Below are 16154 nucleotides of genomic sequence, written 5' to 3'. Positions count from 1 at the left end.
TTCAGCTCCTGCTGCATTGTCCCCACCACCCACCTGTCATTAAACCCACCATTGCTGGCACTGGAAAATCCTGACCATGCTTTTTTTACCCCGCCAGCTCTGTTGCGGACCAACTACATTTCTGTTCTGTGACTTGTTTACTGTCACTGTGTGAACTTTACACTGATGTTTGACCAGAGAACCGGTTATAACCATATCCATTCAGCCATAAGAGCCCATTGGAAAAAAATATATACAATGAAGTGGGATGCGAGGCACATTTAGGTCAAAACAATGATAGAATCATTCCTGTGATGTGAATTATAAAACGTGGCAACCCTCCTTGCATTGCAGCAGGCCTACCAACTCTCCTACATTCAATAAGAGTTTTACGTGTAAAGTTGTAACCTTGTATTAATAAGGATTGTACGAGCACTTCTTTAAGTTTCCCTTGACTGTAGAATCTCAATAGACATCGTTCATTAGTTTAATGGATATACTGTGCTCCACAGAGTGTTCTTGCTTTCTGTCACCTTTTAGTGGGAGGGTTGTTGGTTGTGCAGGTAAGTAAAGGCCAAAGGGGGCAACAGTGAATCAGGAGAAAAAAAACTTAATGCTTCTTGCTTGTTTTCTGCCACCCATGTGACAAGAGGCGACTACTAACTTTTAACCATGTTTGTTTTGGCATATGGTGTAACTGTCCGACTTTTTGATTGCTTTCTTCATTACCAAGTGTGAAAAGAAGTGGTTTCACACTGGGTAGAAATGAGGTTAATGAGTCCCGTTTACAGTGTATGTTTGTTTAGAACCACACTAATGTTTATTTCAAATGGCTGCCTGTGGCTATTAAAGCCTTGTACTGTACGTGATAACATAATTTTCATTGATATGCCAATATATATATCAAAGCATGCAAGCCTATCAGCACCTCAGAAATGGGCGCATTTCCAACAAGGCCCCTAGCTACCTTGGCTGTGCTTCATTAATAGTTCCCATGCTGTTGGATTTGACTCTGTGGCTGAGAGTTAGAAAGGCGATGTGTGTGGTGACTGTATATGGAAACAAATACATCTCCTAAGAGATGGTTTTGAGTTGCGATGTTGTATGTTTCATAAAAATTAAAGGCCATACCTCTCCGCAAGCCATGCTAATTCGGTGTTACTTTTTGTCATTGTGTAACCCAATGAATTTGTTTTTTCCCAGTATGCTGTAATGGGTTATGTATATGTATGTGTAAAGTTGTATTTATATAGTGTCTTTAACATAGTAAAATCTCCCAAGGTGCTTTGCAGAAGCTTTATCAAACAAAATTTGACACTAATGTACACAAGGAGATATTAAGTCAGATGATCAAAAGTTTGTTCAGAGAGGTAGGCTTTAAGGAGTGTCTTAAAGGAGAAAGGTGAGGTATGGAGGCAGAGAGGTGTAGACAGGGAATTCCAGAGCTTAGATTCTTGCCAACTGAAGGAACTGCTGTCATTGATGCTATTCACATGTTCCACTGCCATGCTAAAACTTTGCCAAACACTCTCTCTTACAAGCAAGCCATTGTGTTCATGATTGGTTCCCATTGCTATCATTTTTTGAAGTATGATTCTCTGGATTGGGATCAGAAGGAGGCAGACACTTTGGACTGTCTTCAAGACATCTTGGAGGCTTGAGTACCTTCGGACTTCTTGGTATTCGTTCAGAAAAAGGAAAGTGAATTCATTTAAATTCAGTGATGTTGGTGGTATGTTACAGTTCACCGAGGGAGTCTCAGTTGATGTGCAACATGCACTTTTACATGAATGTTGTAGTCTGAAGCTATTGATAGTGATGGTAGAGGCTCCAAGGTTCTTTCCATCACATGGCTGACCTGGAATCTCTTCCATTCTAACCACCTACCATTTTCGCAAGTTAGAAGGATTTTTGATTGATATTCAACCTGTTTGGCTGTGTTATGAACGCACCTTCCTTGGCCATCAAGCCAGGCTGGGACTCAAACCCAGAGCTTCTGGCTCAGAGGCAGGCATGCTACCCACTGCTCCACAAGATCTCCCATAAATTCAATACAGTACCTTAAAATTCAGAATGGTGAATTCCGGGCAAGATTTGGGAGGCAGGTAAATTGGGCAGTTTTTAACTGCCCACCTGCTCCATTTATACCATAAGACCATAAGATGTAGGAGCAGAAGTAGGCCATTTGGCCCAATTAGTCTGCCAAGCCATTCAATGAGATCATGGCTGATCTGATAATCCTCAGCTCCACTTTCCTGCCTTTTCCCCATAACCCTTGATTCCCTTTCTGATTAAAAATCTGCCTATCTCAGCCTTGAATATACTTAACGGCCCAGCCTCCACAGCCCTCTGCGGTAAAGAATTCCTCAGGTTGACTACTCTCTGAGAGAAGAAATTCCTCCTCATCTCTTTTAAACGGGAGCCCCCTTACTCTGAGATTATGCATTCTGGTCCTAGACTCTATCTCAAGGGGAAACAACCTCTCAGCGTCTACCCTGTCAAGCACCCTAAGAATCTTATATGTTTCAATAAGGTCACCTCTCATTCTTCTAAACTCCAATTAGTACAGGCCCAGTCTACTTAACCTCTCCTCATAAGAAAATCCCTCCACACCCGGGATCAACCTAATGAACCCTCTAAGGATTGCCTCCCATGCCAGTATACCTTTCATCTTCATACCAAATTTGGCAACTTAATTGCATCCATTGAATGAACTCTTGAGGAACTGGCCAGGTAGGGTTAAAATAATGCCTTTTTTAAGCATTATAAAATGTTACCTAGGGCGGGATTTTCCTGCCCCGCCCACCGCCAGGATCGTCCGGTCTCGCCGAAAGTCAATGGACTTTTGCCTAGGCCGCCGAATCTCCCACAGTATGTCCTGCCAAGATGGAGCCGGAAAATCCTGGCCCTAGTTTACAACAAAGCAAATTGAAAGTATGTCAACTGTTTCTGTGTATCAGAGTAATCCAGACCTTGCTCCCATTGAGCAATTCAAGATGTGCAATACTTAGTTATAGGAGAAAGGGAAATAGTGAATGTAGTAATGAATGTAATATCTATCCCAATTTCATTTGGTCTGTACATTTTCCCCACCAGCAGTTTGAGAAATTCTGTTCATATCTACTGTAGAGCTTGTACACAAACAATGAACAGGTATAGGTTGGACAATGGGTACCAGGTTTTGCATTGGAGTATCATAACTCACCTTTAAAATCCTTTCATAGATAATGGGAAAGGACAAAAGGATTGGCAAAAAATTAAAATATGTCACGTGGTTTATTGAGGTGCTTCAGAAGACGATTATGGAGGTTACAATAGGCCTATTGTATAAATCTATTTAGGAGATTGCATATTGTTATGGATCTTTCGTTAATATGGAGTGCTGATAGTTAAATTGGGGAAGCAGACACATAATGGTGGTATGGTGGTAATGTCATTGGACGAGTAATGTAGAGGCTGAGGCTAATCCCCAGGAGACATAGGTTCAAATCCCACCCCGGCAGCTGGTGGAATTTAAATTCAGTTAATAAAATCTGGAATTGAAAGCCAACTCAGTAATTCTGACCATGAAACTATCATCAATTGTTGTAAACCCATCTGGTTCACTAATGTCCTTTAGGGACAGAAATCTGCAATCCTTACCTGGTCTGGCCTACATGTGACTCCAGACCCACAGCAAGTTGTTGACTCTTAACTGCCCTCTGAGATGGCCTAGCAAGCCACTCAGTTCAAGGATAACTAGGAATGGGCAACAAATGCTGGCCTTGTGATTGACGCCCACATCCCATGAAAGAATAAAGGAAAAAAAGACATGTACCAGTCACGATGACACAGACCAGATGTAACCCAATTTTTCAACAGGTTCTTGCGGTTGCCTCTACCTGAAGATTCAAAAAATGCGTCTTTGTTTTTTTAGTGTTTTTGTACATCTTGAAATACTCAGTGTCCTATGGCAGGGTCCTGGATTTCCCTGAGACAACATCATTATACACAGAGATAGTTGACACACTTTTAATTTGCTTCTTTGTAAATTAGGTAACATTTTTATAACATTTAAGAAAAGGGCAACATTAACCCTACCTGCCTAGCTTTATGGCCAAGAGAAGCTTGGCACAATCTCTATACATAACCCACCAGGTGGGCAGATAAAATCTCAACATTTACTTAACAGCCAGAAAGCTGACATGAATTCACCATTCCGAATTTTAACCTTCTGTACTGAGCAGGCAGCGAGGGCACCTCCCCAACGCCAGTCTGTTACCTGGCCCAGCAAGAGGCCACTGAGTTGTGTAGCTTTCTGCTCCTTCCTGCTTTTTTCTTGTCCAGAATGGGTGGGAAGTAGGCTGGTGAGATTTAAATCAGCCCTAGAGGCTAAAATAGTCTGAGCCACAATTCTTTGGCAGAGTTGCTAAATCACCTTGCTACCCTACCCATGTGGAATTAAAATCAAGGTCAGAAGTTTGCAGCTCATTTTTTTAATTTAATGGAGAATAAAGGTTCCTATCATACTTGGAGGCTTTAAGGAAACAATGTCATGAATAAAAGGTATTGAGAGTCAAAATGTGCAGACTCTTTCAGCGTTTTAACCATATAATCTACTTAAGTCCTTGTGTTTGAAGTTTCAATATATTAGTGCACGGTCCAAATTCTGATGCTGCCTTTAAAGTCTTATAGGATCACATGGCTATCGGGGAACTTTATTTAAACCGCGCTGTGCTTAAACCGCGCTGTGCCACATCTGTTAACTTTTAGGAAATGAGACATAAATAAATCAGTTACAGACTAAAATTATGCTCTGAATTTTAGAAGATCAAAAAAAGGTGATAAACCCTTACCTTTGTTACAGCATTCCATTTAAGGAAATGTTCTCTCACGTAGGCTTGTCTACAAGAATCTTGGATCATTTTGTTGAGATCTCTCACGCTATGTTGACATTACAGAGCTGGATTGCGGTGAGCATATGGATTATTGGCCAGTTGCTTCTTCAAATTTGCGCATTGGAATCTGTCACCACAGGCTAGAAGAACTTTCATGAACTTGGAGTTTACTCAGATCATTAAACAAAACATGCCAAAAAGTGAAGTTCATCTATCTGTGTTTTTTACTAAATTCACCTTACCATGGCAAATGGGATACTTCTAAAAGAAAGAACTTGTATTTAGATTGTGTCTTTCACCTCAGAACATCCCAAAGCAGTTTTTAGCCAATAAAGTACTTATTGAAGTGTGGTCACTATTGTAATGCAGGAAATGCAGCAGCCAATTTATGCATGGAAAGGCCCCATAAATGAATTAAAAACCAGATAATTTGTTAGAAATGGTGGCAGTGGAGGAATAAATATAGGCTAGGACACCAGTAAGAACGTTCTGCTCATCTTTGAATAGTGACGTTGGATCTTTATATCCAAAGAGAAGGTGGACAGTTTAGCATCTCACTGGCAATATAGCACCTCTGGCAATATAGGACTTCCATAGTACTACACTGAGGTGTCATTCTAGATTGTGTGCTGAAGTCTCTGAAGTGGGACTTGAATCCACAGCCTCAGGCTCAGAGTGCTGCCAAACAGCCAAAGCTGACAATATAACTGACCATAACAATGTGTGTGTATGTTTGTATGGATCACTGTTAGAAAATTATAAAAAAGGTAGTTGCACATAAAATTAATAAAATGGCCCTAGATTAACTTTTCATTATTCAAAAGTTATTATTTTAACTTCAAAAACTGAGCCAAAATTTTAACCTTCAGACATTCACTACTACCTTCATTGGTACACCTTTCTTGTCACTAGATAATCTAGTTTCCAAACAGAGATGTTACCAAGCCATTTTTTTCCCTGCAATAACCTTCTGCATATCTCATGGGTCCTGACTTTAACTCCGTCCTAATTTTCAGCAGGTGAACAGTGGTATATGCTCAGAGAAATGAGGCCCAGGGTATTTGAGCTCCCAGGCCTCATTTTAATGCTGCCTGTCAATGTCCTATCAGTTCCGGCTGGGAATGGCAAAAATTCACCTTGCCCGGAGACCATTCACTGAGTTCAGTTAAGTGGTGATATCAGCCACCAGGACTGTCGCACAGGGGCATTGCAATGTCAGGGAGCGGGTGGGTGCGGGGGAGGGAGTTCCCAGTAGACATGGCCTAGTTTTTCCATACAGGGCGTAGAGTGCACCTGCTGCTCCTGATTGCACAAGGAAAGTGCCTCTTCTTGCATCAAGTCACTTCTCCACCAGGTTGGTCAGGCAGTAAATTCATGGCTGTTTCTGTTCAGGCTGCTCTTAATATTGTAGTTGGACTCCAATGCCATTATCGGGGCCCAACATGCATGTGTTAAAAAGGACCCAGTTGATTTTTGGGTGGGTATTTTTGGTGCCTGCTCCATTGAGCATGTAAATAACAACTAGTCAGCTCGCAGAGGCTTCAGGGTGGGTGGTTAATGTTAAATTTACTATCATGGTTTTGGTTTTCTCCCTGGGTTATATATTTCTGTTTCTTCCTGGATTCCTGCCTCACTCTTTATCTTATTTGGCAATGCAAAAAAAAAAAGTCACTAGTGTTTTACTGACACATCTTAGAATAGCTGAAAACATTCTAAACCTTCTTGAAGGGTTTCATCTAGACCAGGTAGGAGGACGCAGAGAATCATCAGTATTTTAACTTGCTTGATTCATTTCTAGTGCTACACAGGCATCCTTCTGTTGTGGAGTACCTAAAGACACTCGACGCAGTCAACTGTAAGTGAATCAAGCAGCAGTTTAGCAGTTTATTCAATACAAGTAGGCATACAGGGGAATGTTCTCTCAGGATGCTGTAGGAGGCAATTCAAAACTACACATTTTCTGCCAATTATTTCTACCATCTTTGTGATACCTCATTATTAACTCACAACGCTCTTATTGTTTATGTCTAGTTCAGCACGTCCACAAAAACAGATGAGTTCACAAAATAATCACAGAATGACCTGACCTTGAGGACAAACAATTCCCACAGTTTAGTGAATCACGTACTTTACCTTATCCATTCTGATGATTTACTATATTGTCCAATCATCTGCATATCTTAGCCTGGTCCTTAGCTTCCTGGCCTGACCAGAAGGTCACATTCCCTACTACATCCACTCTAGTGATTTCTAAAGGTAGTTGCACATAAAATTAATAAATTGGCCCTAGATTAACTTTTCATTATTCAAAAGTTATTATTTTAACTTCAAAAACTGAGCCAAAATTTTAACCTTCAGACATTCACTACTACCTTCATTGGTACACCTTTCTTGTCACTAGATAATCTAGTTTCCAAACAGAGATGTTACCAAGCCATTTTTTTCCCTGCAGTAACCTTCTTAGAATAGCTGAAAGCATTCTAAGATAAAAGCAAAAAACTGTGGATGCTGGAAATCCAAAACAAGAACAAAAATACCTGGAAAAACTCAGCAGGTCTGACAGCATCTGCGGAGATGAACACAGTTAATGTTTCAAGTCCGAATGACTCTTCATCAGAACTAAGGAAAAATAGGAAAGAGGTGAAATATAAGCTGGTTTAAGGGGGGGGTGGGACAGGTAGAGCTGGATAGAGGGCCAGTGATAGGTGGAGATTGCCAAAAGGTGTCATAGACAAAAGGACAAAGAGGAGTTGACGGTGGTGATATTAGCTAAGAAATGTGCTAATGGTGACACTAAGGGTAGAAAGCAGGACGAGCAAGGTACAGATAGCCCTAGTGGGGGTGGGGTGGGAGGAAGGGATTGAAATAGGCTAAAAGGTAGAGAAAAAACAATGGATGGAAATGCATTTAAAAATAATGGAAATAGGTGGGAAAAGAAAAATATATATAAATTATTGAAAAAAGGGGGATCGGAAAGGGGGTGGGGATGGAGGAGAGAGTTCATGATCTAAAGTTGTTGAACTCAATATTCAGTCCGGCAGGCTGTAAAGTGCCTAGTCGGAAGATGAGGTGCTGTTCCTCCAGTTTGTGTTGAGCTTCACTGGAACATTGCAGCAGGCCAAGGACATGTGGGCATGAGAGCAGGGTGGTGTGTTGAAATGGCAAGCGACAGGGAGGTCTGGGTCATGCTTGCGGACAGACCGAAGGTGTTCCGCAAAGCGGTCACCCAGTCTAAACCTTCTTGAAGGGTTTCATCTAGACCAGGTAGGAGGACTCAGAGAATCATCAGCATTTTAACTTGCTTGATACATTTCTAGTGCTACACAGGCATCCTTCTGTTGTGGAGTACCTAAAGACACTCGACGCAGTCAGCTGTAAGTGAATCAAGCAGCAGTTTAGCAGTTTATTCAATACAAGTAGGCATACAGGGGAATGTTCTCTCAGGATGCTGTAGGAGGCAATTCAAAACTACATATTTTCTGTCAGTTAGTTCTACCATCTTTGTGATACCTCATTATTAACTCACAATGCTCTTATTGTTTATGTCTAGTTCAGCACGTCCACAAAAACAGATGAGTTTACAAAATAATCACAGAATGACCTGACCTTGAGGACAAACAATTCCCACAGTTTAGTGAATCACGTACTTTACCTTATCCATTCTGATAATTTACTATATTGTCCAATCATCTGCATATCTTAGCCTGGTCCTTAGCTTCCTGGCCTGACCAAAAGGTCACATTCCCTACTACATCCACTCTAGTGATTTCTTTTTAACTGCAAGCACTTTTAAAGAAACTTGGTCAAGCCTGGGTAATCCCATGATACACCACTTCAGTCATCCCTTTTGGCCCTTGGCTACTAATCCCAAAATGGCCAATTAATGCTAAACAATCTCCTGCTCCTCGCTCCATCACTGTTGGCCAGGCAGGCGGTTAGATTCACATGGTTGTAATTTGCTAAACTACATCTAGCATGCTCTGTTTCTCCTCAGGTTTGAGCAGTGTTTTGGTTACTGCTCTAGCAATGGTTTGGCGCTGGCATTGCTGGCACCAGGTACAACATTCAATCATAAGTCCAATAGCACAACCACCAGTACATGGAAGGTAATTCTGACCCAACGGCTAATGTCCATCCTAATACCCCAGTCCCAAATCGCCCGCCACCATGGTGTATCCTCAATTTTGGTTTTCACACCTTTTCCCAGTTGCTTGACTTCTTGTTGAATTCAGTAACACTGCTTCATTGCTGCCCGGACCTCTTTCAACAACTTCAATAGATATTCCGGTAGCTTCAGGGTTCGCCTCCCTTTGGGAAGCAGGTATCTCCGTAAGTCTTCTTTTAGATCATTGGTTATATTTACCCGCTCCTTACGAGGAAGCTGGATGTAGGTTATTGCCAAATGTCCGATTGTTGTTGGGGCCCATGGTGGAAGCAGAAACTTGAGTTGATCATTGGGCAGTGGATGTTACCGTACTGGTATTGAAGCTCGTTGGTGGTCACGTAGTATTCCCCTTCTCCATGGCATGCCATCTTTATTGGTTCATGGTGGGCACTGGAAATTTCAGGTGGTATTAAATCTGCACATGGCTCTCGTCCCCAACCCTACAGAATGTGGGCAGACAACGTTATTCCCTTTCTCCCTACACCCAACCAATGAGATTCCTGTAAAGAGGGATCCCCACTGGGTTGCATAGGTAAGTACATATTATTAAAGCAATAGATTATGTGTGGACTCAAAAGATTCCCCAGCTCTCCCTTCAGCTGTATCCACCTTGTGGATAAATGTTATTAAGTATTATTTCTCCCTAACCTCCAATTGTCCCAATCCAAAATTACTTTTACTTTTACTCTCTCTGACCATTACCACCCTAATTGCCTTAAAGTCAGTTTCTCTATGGTGTATGTGTCAGCACCTTGATCATTTAAAAATGTTTTCCTACTCTTCAGGCTATATTAACTATTTCATGACACACTGTTTATCAAGTAGCTGAGTAAGCCTGGGACCTGTTCCTCAGTGCAGCTGCACCATGTACACTCGTATACCAGTTACTTCACACGTAACAGACTACTCCTGAACACTCACACCAGAGTCCCAGTTCCTTATTTAATCCTCTGTTGGAATTTCACATTTGTAAGTCATTTTCCCATGTTTCCCTATCTGTTGGATGTGGTCTTCTGTGATTTTTTTTTATTCCCAGATTTACTATTCTGGCAGTGTTCCTTCACATCACTTCTCGGCCCTATCCCGCAAATATTTGTTTTGCATTTGTGGAAGGTTTATCAGGGCCATAGGGATTATGCTATGTATTTTGCCAATCAACTTCATAATCTGTCTTTAAAAGGATGCACCATTCAATAATTCTTGACTTTCAGATAATCTTCTCAAAGGATTGAAGGGGGTCTCTATCCCAAGATCTTTACTTGTTTTCCCTTGAATGTTCCTAATGTCTCAGGTGGTGGCCAGATTATCAGATTCAGTTCTCTTTAAAAAGTTCATAGGCAAAGACACAAATATCTCCAAGAGAAAGCAGCCACCTTATTCATCTCGTCTACACTCTCTTTTCACTAGAACGTACAATAATACCAAATAGATGTACTCAATTGAACTACACCCACGATGAGTTCATCTAATTCACATTTGGTGTTATGTCCTTTTTCCTTCACCAAGTCTCCTGCCCTAAATGATTTCCTCATATTGTTTTACACATGCAACAATTATCATCTTGTCTCATTCATGAGCCCTGGAGAAACTTCACAATCCAATAACAACACCAACGTTCAACTTTTTCTTTTAGAAATCAAACATTCCATCTGCTTCTAGGCCTTAACATGACCTATTCATTTATTCATTTAATTTCTTAGATAATATTTCTTTCTTTTGTCCTTGTCACCGTTGTGTAGTCCAACTAAAGCCACACTTGCACATTCATACTATATTGGAATGTTTAACTCCCATGAGAATTACTTTAGTCATTCAAAAAACCACTCTTAGAACCTCTAGTTTCCCACAGGTCAAGATCTTACTCCTACATCATCTCATCTCATCATTATTGTTGACAACTTTCTTATCTCTAGTTCCTGAGGGGTGTGATCTGCACGAACGTTTTTTTTCAAAAAAAATAACTCGGTCTCCATTTCATAATTCCACTCCAGAGCCATTATTATTCATCACAACTTCACTGCAAATCACCTTGCTCAACAACATCCCTTATCCTTACAGGGGTACGGTTAATTCCCAAGCTATTAGCATATAAGTACATAAATTAAAACAGCAAATTATATGTGTTCACTTGTTCTTTACCTTAAATAACATTTTACAAGATAAACCATCAAATCATACTGGTTACAATATATTGTTCCTATTTCACTTGTCCCAAATTCAAACAATAATATCATTGTCTAATAACGTGCTGATTTTAATTCTCAGATGAAAAAATTCATCCTTGAACTACCTGGACTGTTTTTATTAACTTTTCTTTAAAATTAAAAATCCCATTTATCGTTTCAAACTTAAATAAGTTCCCTTTTCCTTTGAGTGCATGGAACAGCAACTCATATCAATTTAAATTTCAAAAACGTCCAGGCTTGGTGGTTTTAAAATCAACTTATCGGAGACAAAGTTGTCTACAGTTATAGGGAAGCCAACTACAACTGATTTACAAACACTTTAAGTCTCAAAAGATAACAAATAGTAACAAACCTGAATGAGTTTAAAGGCAACACTTTTTCAAACGAAAGGCAAAGCCTTCGGCCCAAATTATCACAATACTATCATAAAGTTCTTTGATCTTTAAAGATATTACAGTTGCTTGTTGTGCTGATTACATAGTCTGCCTGATTAAAAAACAAACACAAGATCCATTTGGCTTGAGGCCAGATTCGTTAGGTAAGTCTAAATATATCTTACCAATCAAAAAACTTAAAATTCTATAGATCCCTGCAGGCAGCTGAACCCTGCACTGTAAAGAGGGCTGGAGCTATTCAACTCATGCAGGAATTTCCAAATTGCCCCTTTTTCTCTCCAATTTTTAAACCCTCTTTGTCAAATTACCCCTTTTTTCACAGTCTAAGCTTAAAACAAACAGTTTTGGTTTTTAAAGTTCCAATTAACCGCCTCCAAACTTAAAACTAACTCACATATGAAAACCTATGTCCAGATTAAGATTCCCACATGTTTCACAAAATAAAATTTGAATTGTAACTTTGATCAATTTCAACTCAAATTTATAGCTTAAAATATTTACTTTGTTTCAATTACTTCTCCCTTAATCTAAATAACAATTCCCATTGTTAAAATCTTTTTAAACTCAGAAGTGCTGAAACAACACTTAAAACACACATCATCCACATAAAATCTTTTCTTTTTCACACACACACACATTCTCTTTGGAAGCTTCCCACACTGTACCTTGCATTCTCCAGTCACACACTTTAACACCTTAAAACCAAATCAAACAATAGAAATAGCACATGCTTTTTAAAAAATAAGGAAAGCAAAGGAATGACTATCATGAGTCTCAGTTCTTTCTTTAGCTCTTCTTTCTTCAAGGTACCTTTTCAAAAATTACTAAGTTAAAAACTCAAGAAAAAGTGACTTTTCGACACATTTCGACACTATCTTCAACAGCAGCTTCAACAGCACAGGAGAGACACAGAGTGTGTTTGAGGGTTCACTTACAGAACAAAACGACAAAACTTACAATCACAGCCATACTGCCCCTAAGTGCCATTGCTCACTAACCCCCTAGAGAAGTCTCATCTCTCTCTCAGAAAAATACAATTGCTTCACTCTTTAACCAACAACTGAAGACAAAATACAGAACCATACCACAAAGAGTTAATCTAGCTTTAAAGTCAGTGACAAACGTGTGGACACTGTCTTAAACACATAGGGAAGAATTTTTGGGTCGGCCAACGGGGGGCAGGCCTTAATATGGGCACGTAAAATGACAGCATGGACCCGATAGGGGGAGCTGATTGAATTTGCTCCCGCCCGCCCCCACACAACCACCCTGATGGGGGGAAATTCTCCCCATAGGGTGGAATCTTACAGTCCCGCCGAAGTCAGCGGAGTCTAGAACGGTTCGCCGCATTTTACGGCCCTGTCCCCGGACGGGGCCATAAAATTCTGCCCATAAAGAAAATCAGACAGACACAACAGTTACAAATATCCCTACAGCTGACGCACACACAATTTCCCATTTTCATTTTCACATAAAACAAAACTCGCTGTGGGTATTTCCAATGTAACTTACTCTAACCATTATCTTTAACTTCAAAGTTTGCTTTATTTCTCTCACCTTGTCTGTGTGCTGCAAAACTAATCAGTTTAAAGTTAAAAACACTTGAACTGTAACATCCGTTTTATGCACTTACTGAGTCCTAAGTAGCTACTGATAACTATAATCATGTCTTTTGCTTCCTTGTCCTTGTTCTGGGGGTCTTCCAGATTCCACCCTTTCTTTCTCATCTTCTTTATTAGTTTCTCATGCTTATCTGTTATAAATTTGGTTATCGACCCTTCAGGCCCCTACTTATTCTCGTCCAGTCTGGAAATGGTTATACGATACCTGGCCTCTGGCCTTCGCTCTAGCGGCTCTGACCTGTCTGTCTCCTAGTGCGGCTCTACCTGGCCTGTGGCCCAGGGCGGTTCTAACCTTCCTACTGGCGGCTCGCAGCTAACTGCATAGCTCCTGCTTCCTCATCATCAGCCAACTGTCAGGTTCGGGTCTCCACAGGAACTGCATCACATGATCGCCGGACTTAGACCCTAAATATGGGTGGTAAATAAAGATACTCACCCACCTGGTGCATCCAACAGACCAGTTCCTCAGTTGTTGGTGGAGATCCTGGTCGCAGCACCAATTGTTGTGGAATGTCTAAAGACACTTGACACAGAGTCAGCTATAAGCGAATCAAGCAGCAGTCTAGCAGTTTACTCAGTACAAGTACGCATACAGGGGAATGCCCTCTCAGGATGCTCTAAAAGGCAATTCAAAGATACATAGTTTCTGTCAGTTATTTATACCATCTTTGTGATACCTCATCATTAACTCACAATGCTCTTATCTTGTACGTTTAGTTCGGTACGCCTGCAATTATAGATGAGTTTACAAAATAATCACGGAATGACCTGACCTTGAGCACAATCAATGTCCACAGTTCAGTGAATCACTAACTTTGCCTTATCTATTCTGACAATGTACTATATTGTCCAGTCATCTGCAAAACTTAGCCTGGTCCTTAGTTTATTATGCCCTCACCCATATGCCAATCATCAGCTTCCACGCCTGACCAAAAGGACACATCCCCTACTGCATCCACTCTCGTGGATATTATTTACTGCAGACTCTTTTAAAATTTAAACCAGCAATTTGGTGAAGCCTGGGCAATCCCATGATACACCACTTCACTTCCTATTCTTTGCTGTCTTATAGATGGACCTGTCACCTCTTTTAAAAGAAAACGCACCAGTGGGTATATTTCCTGTCACTTATATTTCCTGCTTCATACACATGTGCTTCCCCATGATTAGTGAATGGAGGAAAATATTTGTATGTAAAATATTTGGAGGCAGGGCAATTGCACAGCACATAGATTACAGTTAATCCTGTATATTTTATGTTAGTTTGTATAATGAATGGCTTAAATATTTAAAGGTTTTTGTATTACACTTAAAGTTTGATTTTAAATTTGGTCAGTTCTCCAACTAGATAATGGCTCAGATCTTCCAAGCAGCCTCAGTGATCATCCGATTGCCACTGAGATTGAAAATTGCCCTGACTCAACGTTGCTGCACATTTCTATCAGGACCTACTGAGCCCAGCTCCCACAGAAATGCGCCATGCAGTGTCCATCTGTCAAAGTGGCATCGAGTCAGGGGAAGACAGGACATGCCACTTTTTACGGCACTAGTTGCCGTATGGCAAGTTCAAAGGTCCAGTTTGAATGTTAGTGGATTGGTAAGGTAGGCAAGCGGATAAGGTGGGTCAGGTGGTAGATGGGTGAGGGTTGGGTGGGTGAAGTGGGTTGGATAGGGTGCAGTGGCAGGTGGGTGAAGTGGAAAGTGGGGTGAGTGGGTATTCGGGCCTGGGCCATAGTTGGGGGTGGTTGGGTTGAGTGGGTAGTTGGGTCAAGTGGTAATCAGGTGGTCAGGTGGCAATTGGGCTGGGTGTTTGGGTGTAGTCGGTTTGGGTGTTCGGGGGCTAGTCAGGTCTGGTAGAGGTTAGACAGGTCGAGGGGTAGTCAAGTGGTCGGAGGGGCAGTCGGGTCTTGGAGGTTGTTGGGTGGCCTGTGGTGGTGGTGAGGGGGCGGTGGGAGTTGTCGGGTTGGAAGGAAGTCGGGGTAGATAGGTCAGCAGAGGTGACGGGGGTGGGGGGGGTGGGCGGGGGTGACTGGGGGTGCGAGGCGGGTGGTGGTTGTGTCTAGGTTTTAATCTGTCTAACATTTCCTGGATAACTATCCAGGTAAGTATCGTGGAACTGTCCGAAGTCTCCGACTCTAACTCAGAGTCAGAGACATTTGCGGATGGTCTTGGGGAGCATGGCAATTGCCCGTCAGAACTTCCCGGGCAATTCCCATGGAGGTCAGGCCTTCCACAGGCTCCCAACATGTATCCTCAGTCGTATGTCCATTCTCTGATGACCCAGAGACCGGAAGATTTGGGCCAATATCTTTTCCTCTGTCCATGAATTTCAGTGAAGAAATAGATGTGGGCATAAGGCTGTGTTTTCCATTTTATCCTCACATCTAACTTTTGTTTACAACTAGTGTAAAATGAGAATTCTATACATGAGCCTTGTTGTGAAATATTGTTGGAATGTAGAAAGAGAAGACTCAAACATGTTCTGCTGTTCAGTCCTTGCATGTGGCCAAGATAGATTTAACTATTGTAATTTCATCCTTCATAAATATGAGACCTGAAGTCACAGTATGCCCAGCGCATGCTGCTTGAATCGTCTCAGAAATGAAATGCATACGTGGTGTCAGTAGTTTTTCCATGATCCTATTAATAAACATTCACTATTGGTTTAAATGACAGCCCCATACAGTTCAAACATGAAAGAATCCAGGTCAACGCACTGTCTTTCACATTAGAGTTCTGACCACCCAGTGAGAGGAGCCTGTGGGACCAACCTCAAGTGACTGTACAGAAAACCTTAGTAATCTGATCAGTGATGAGCCAGATTTTTTTTTTTGAGGATTTCGATAAACCTCTAGGCGTGCTTTACAAACTGAATTCTTTTATCAGTTCAGTCTTCTGATCCCTTTCAACGGGTCATGCATGTAGATCCA

At 41.2% G+C, this 16154-nt stretch overlaps 1 protein-coding gene across 1 annotated transcript in view; it reads left to right on the top strand.

Annotated features, from left to right (window-relative positions):
* nkd1 (NKD inhibitor of WNT signaling pathway 1) overlaps window positions 1–16154 on the top strand; it is a 73091-nt gene that overhangs the window by 2019 nt on the left and 54918 nt on the right. Inside the window, exon 2 of the mRNA XM_078544782.1 lies at window positions 8851–8962. Within this exon, the coding sequence (XP_078400908.1) occupies window positions 8851–8962 (112 nt within the window). The remainder of the gene's footprint in view (window positions 1–8850; window positions 8963–16154) is intronic.

This window comes from Cetorhinus maximus, chromosome 6 (genome assembly GCF_964194155.1).
Source record: "Cetorhinus maximus chromosome 6, sCetMax3.hap1.1, whole genome shotgun sequence".
NCBI lineage: Eukaryota > Metazoa > Chordata > Chondrichthyes > Lamniformes > Cetorhinidae > Cetorhinus > Cetorhinus maximus.
Note: the sequence above shows the minus strand (reverse complement) of the source record. Positions and strands in the feature narration are given on the sequence as shown.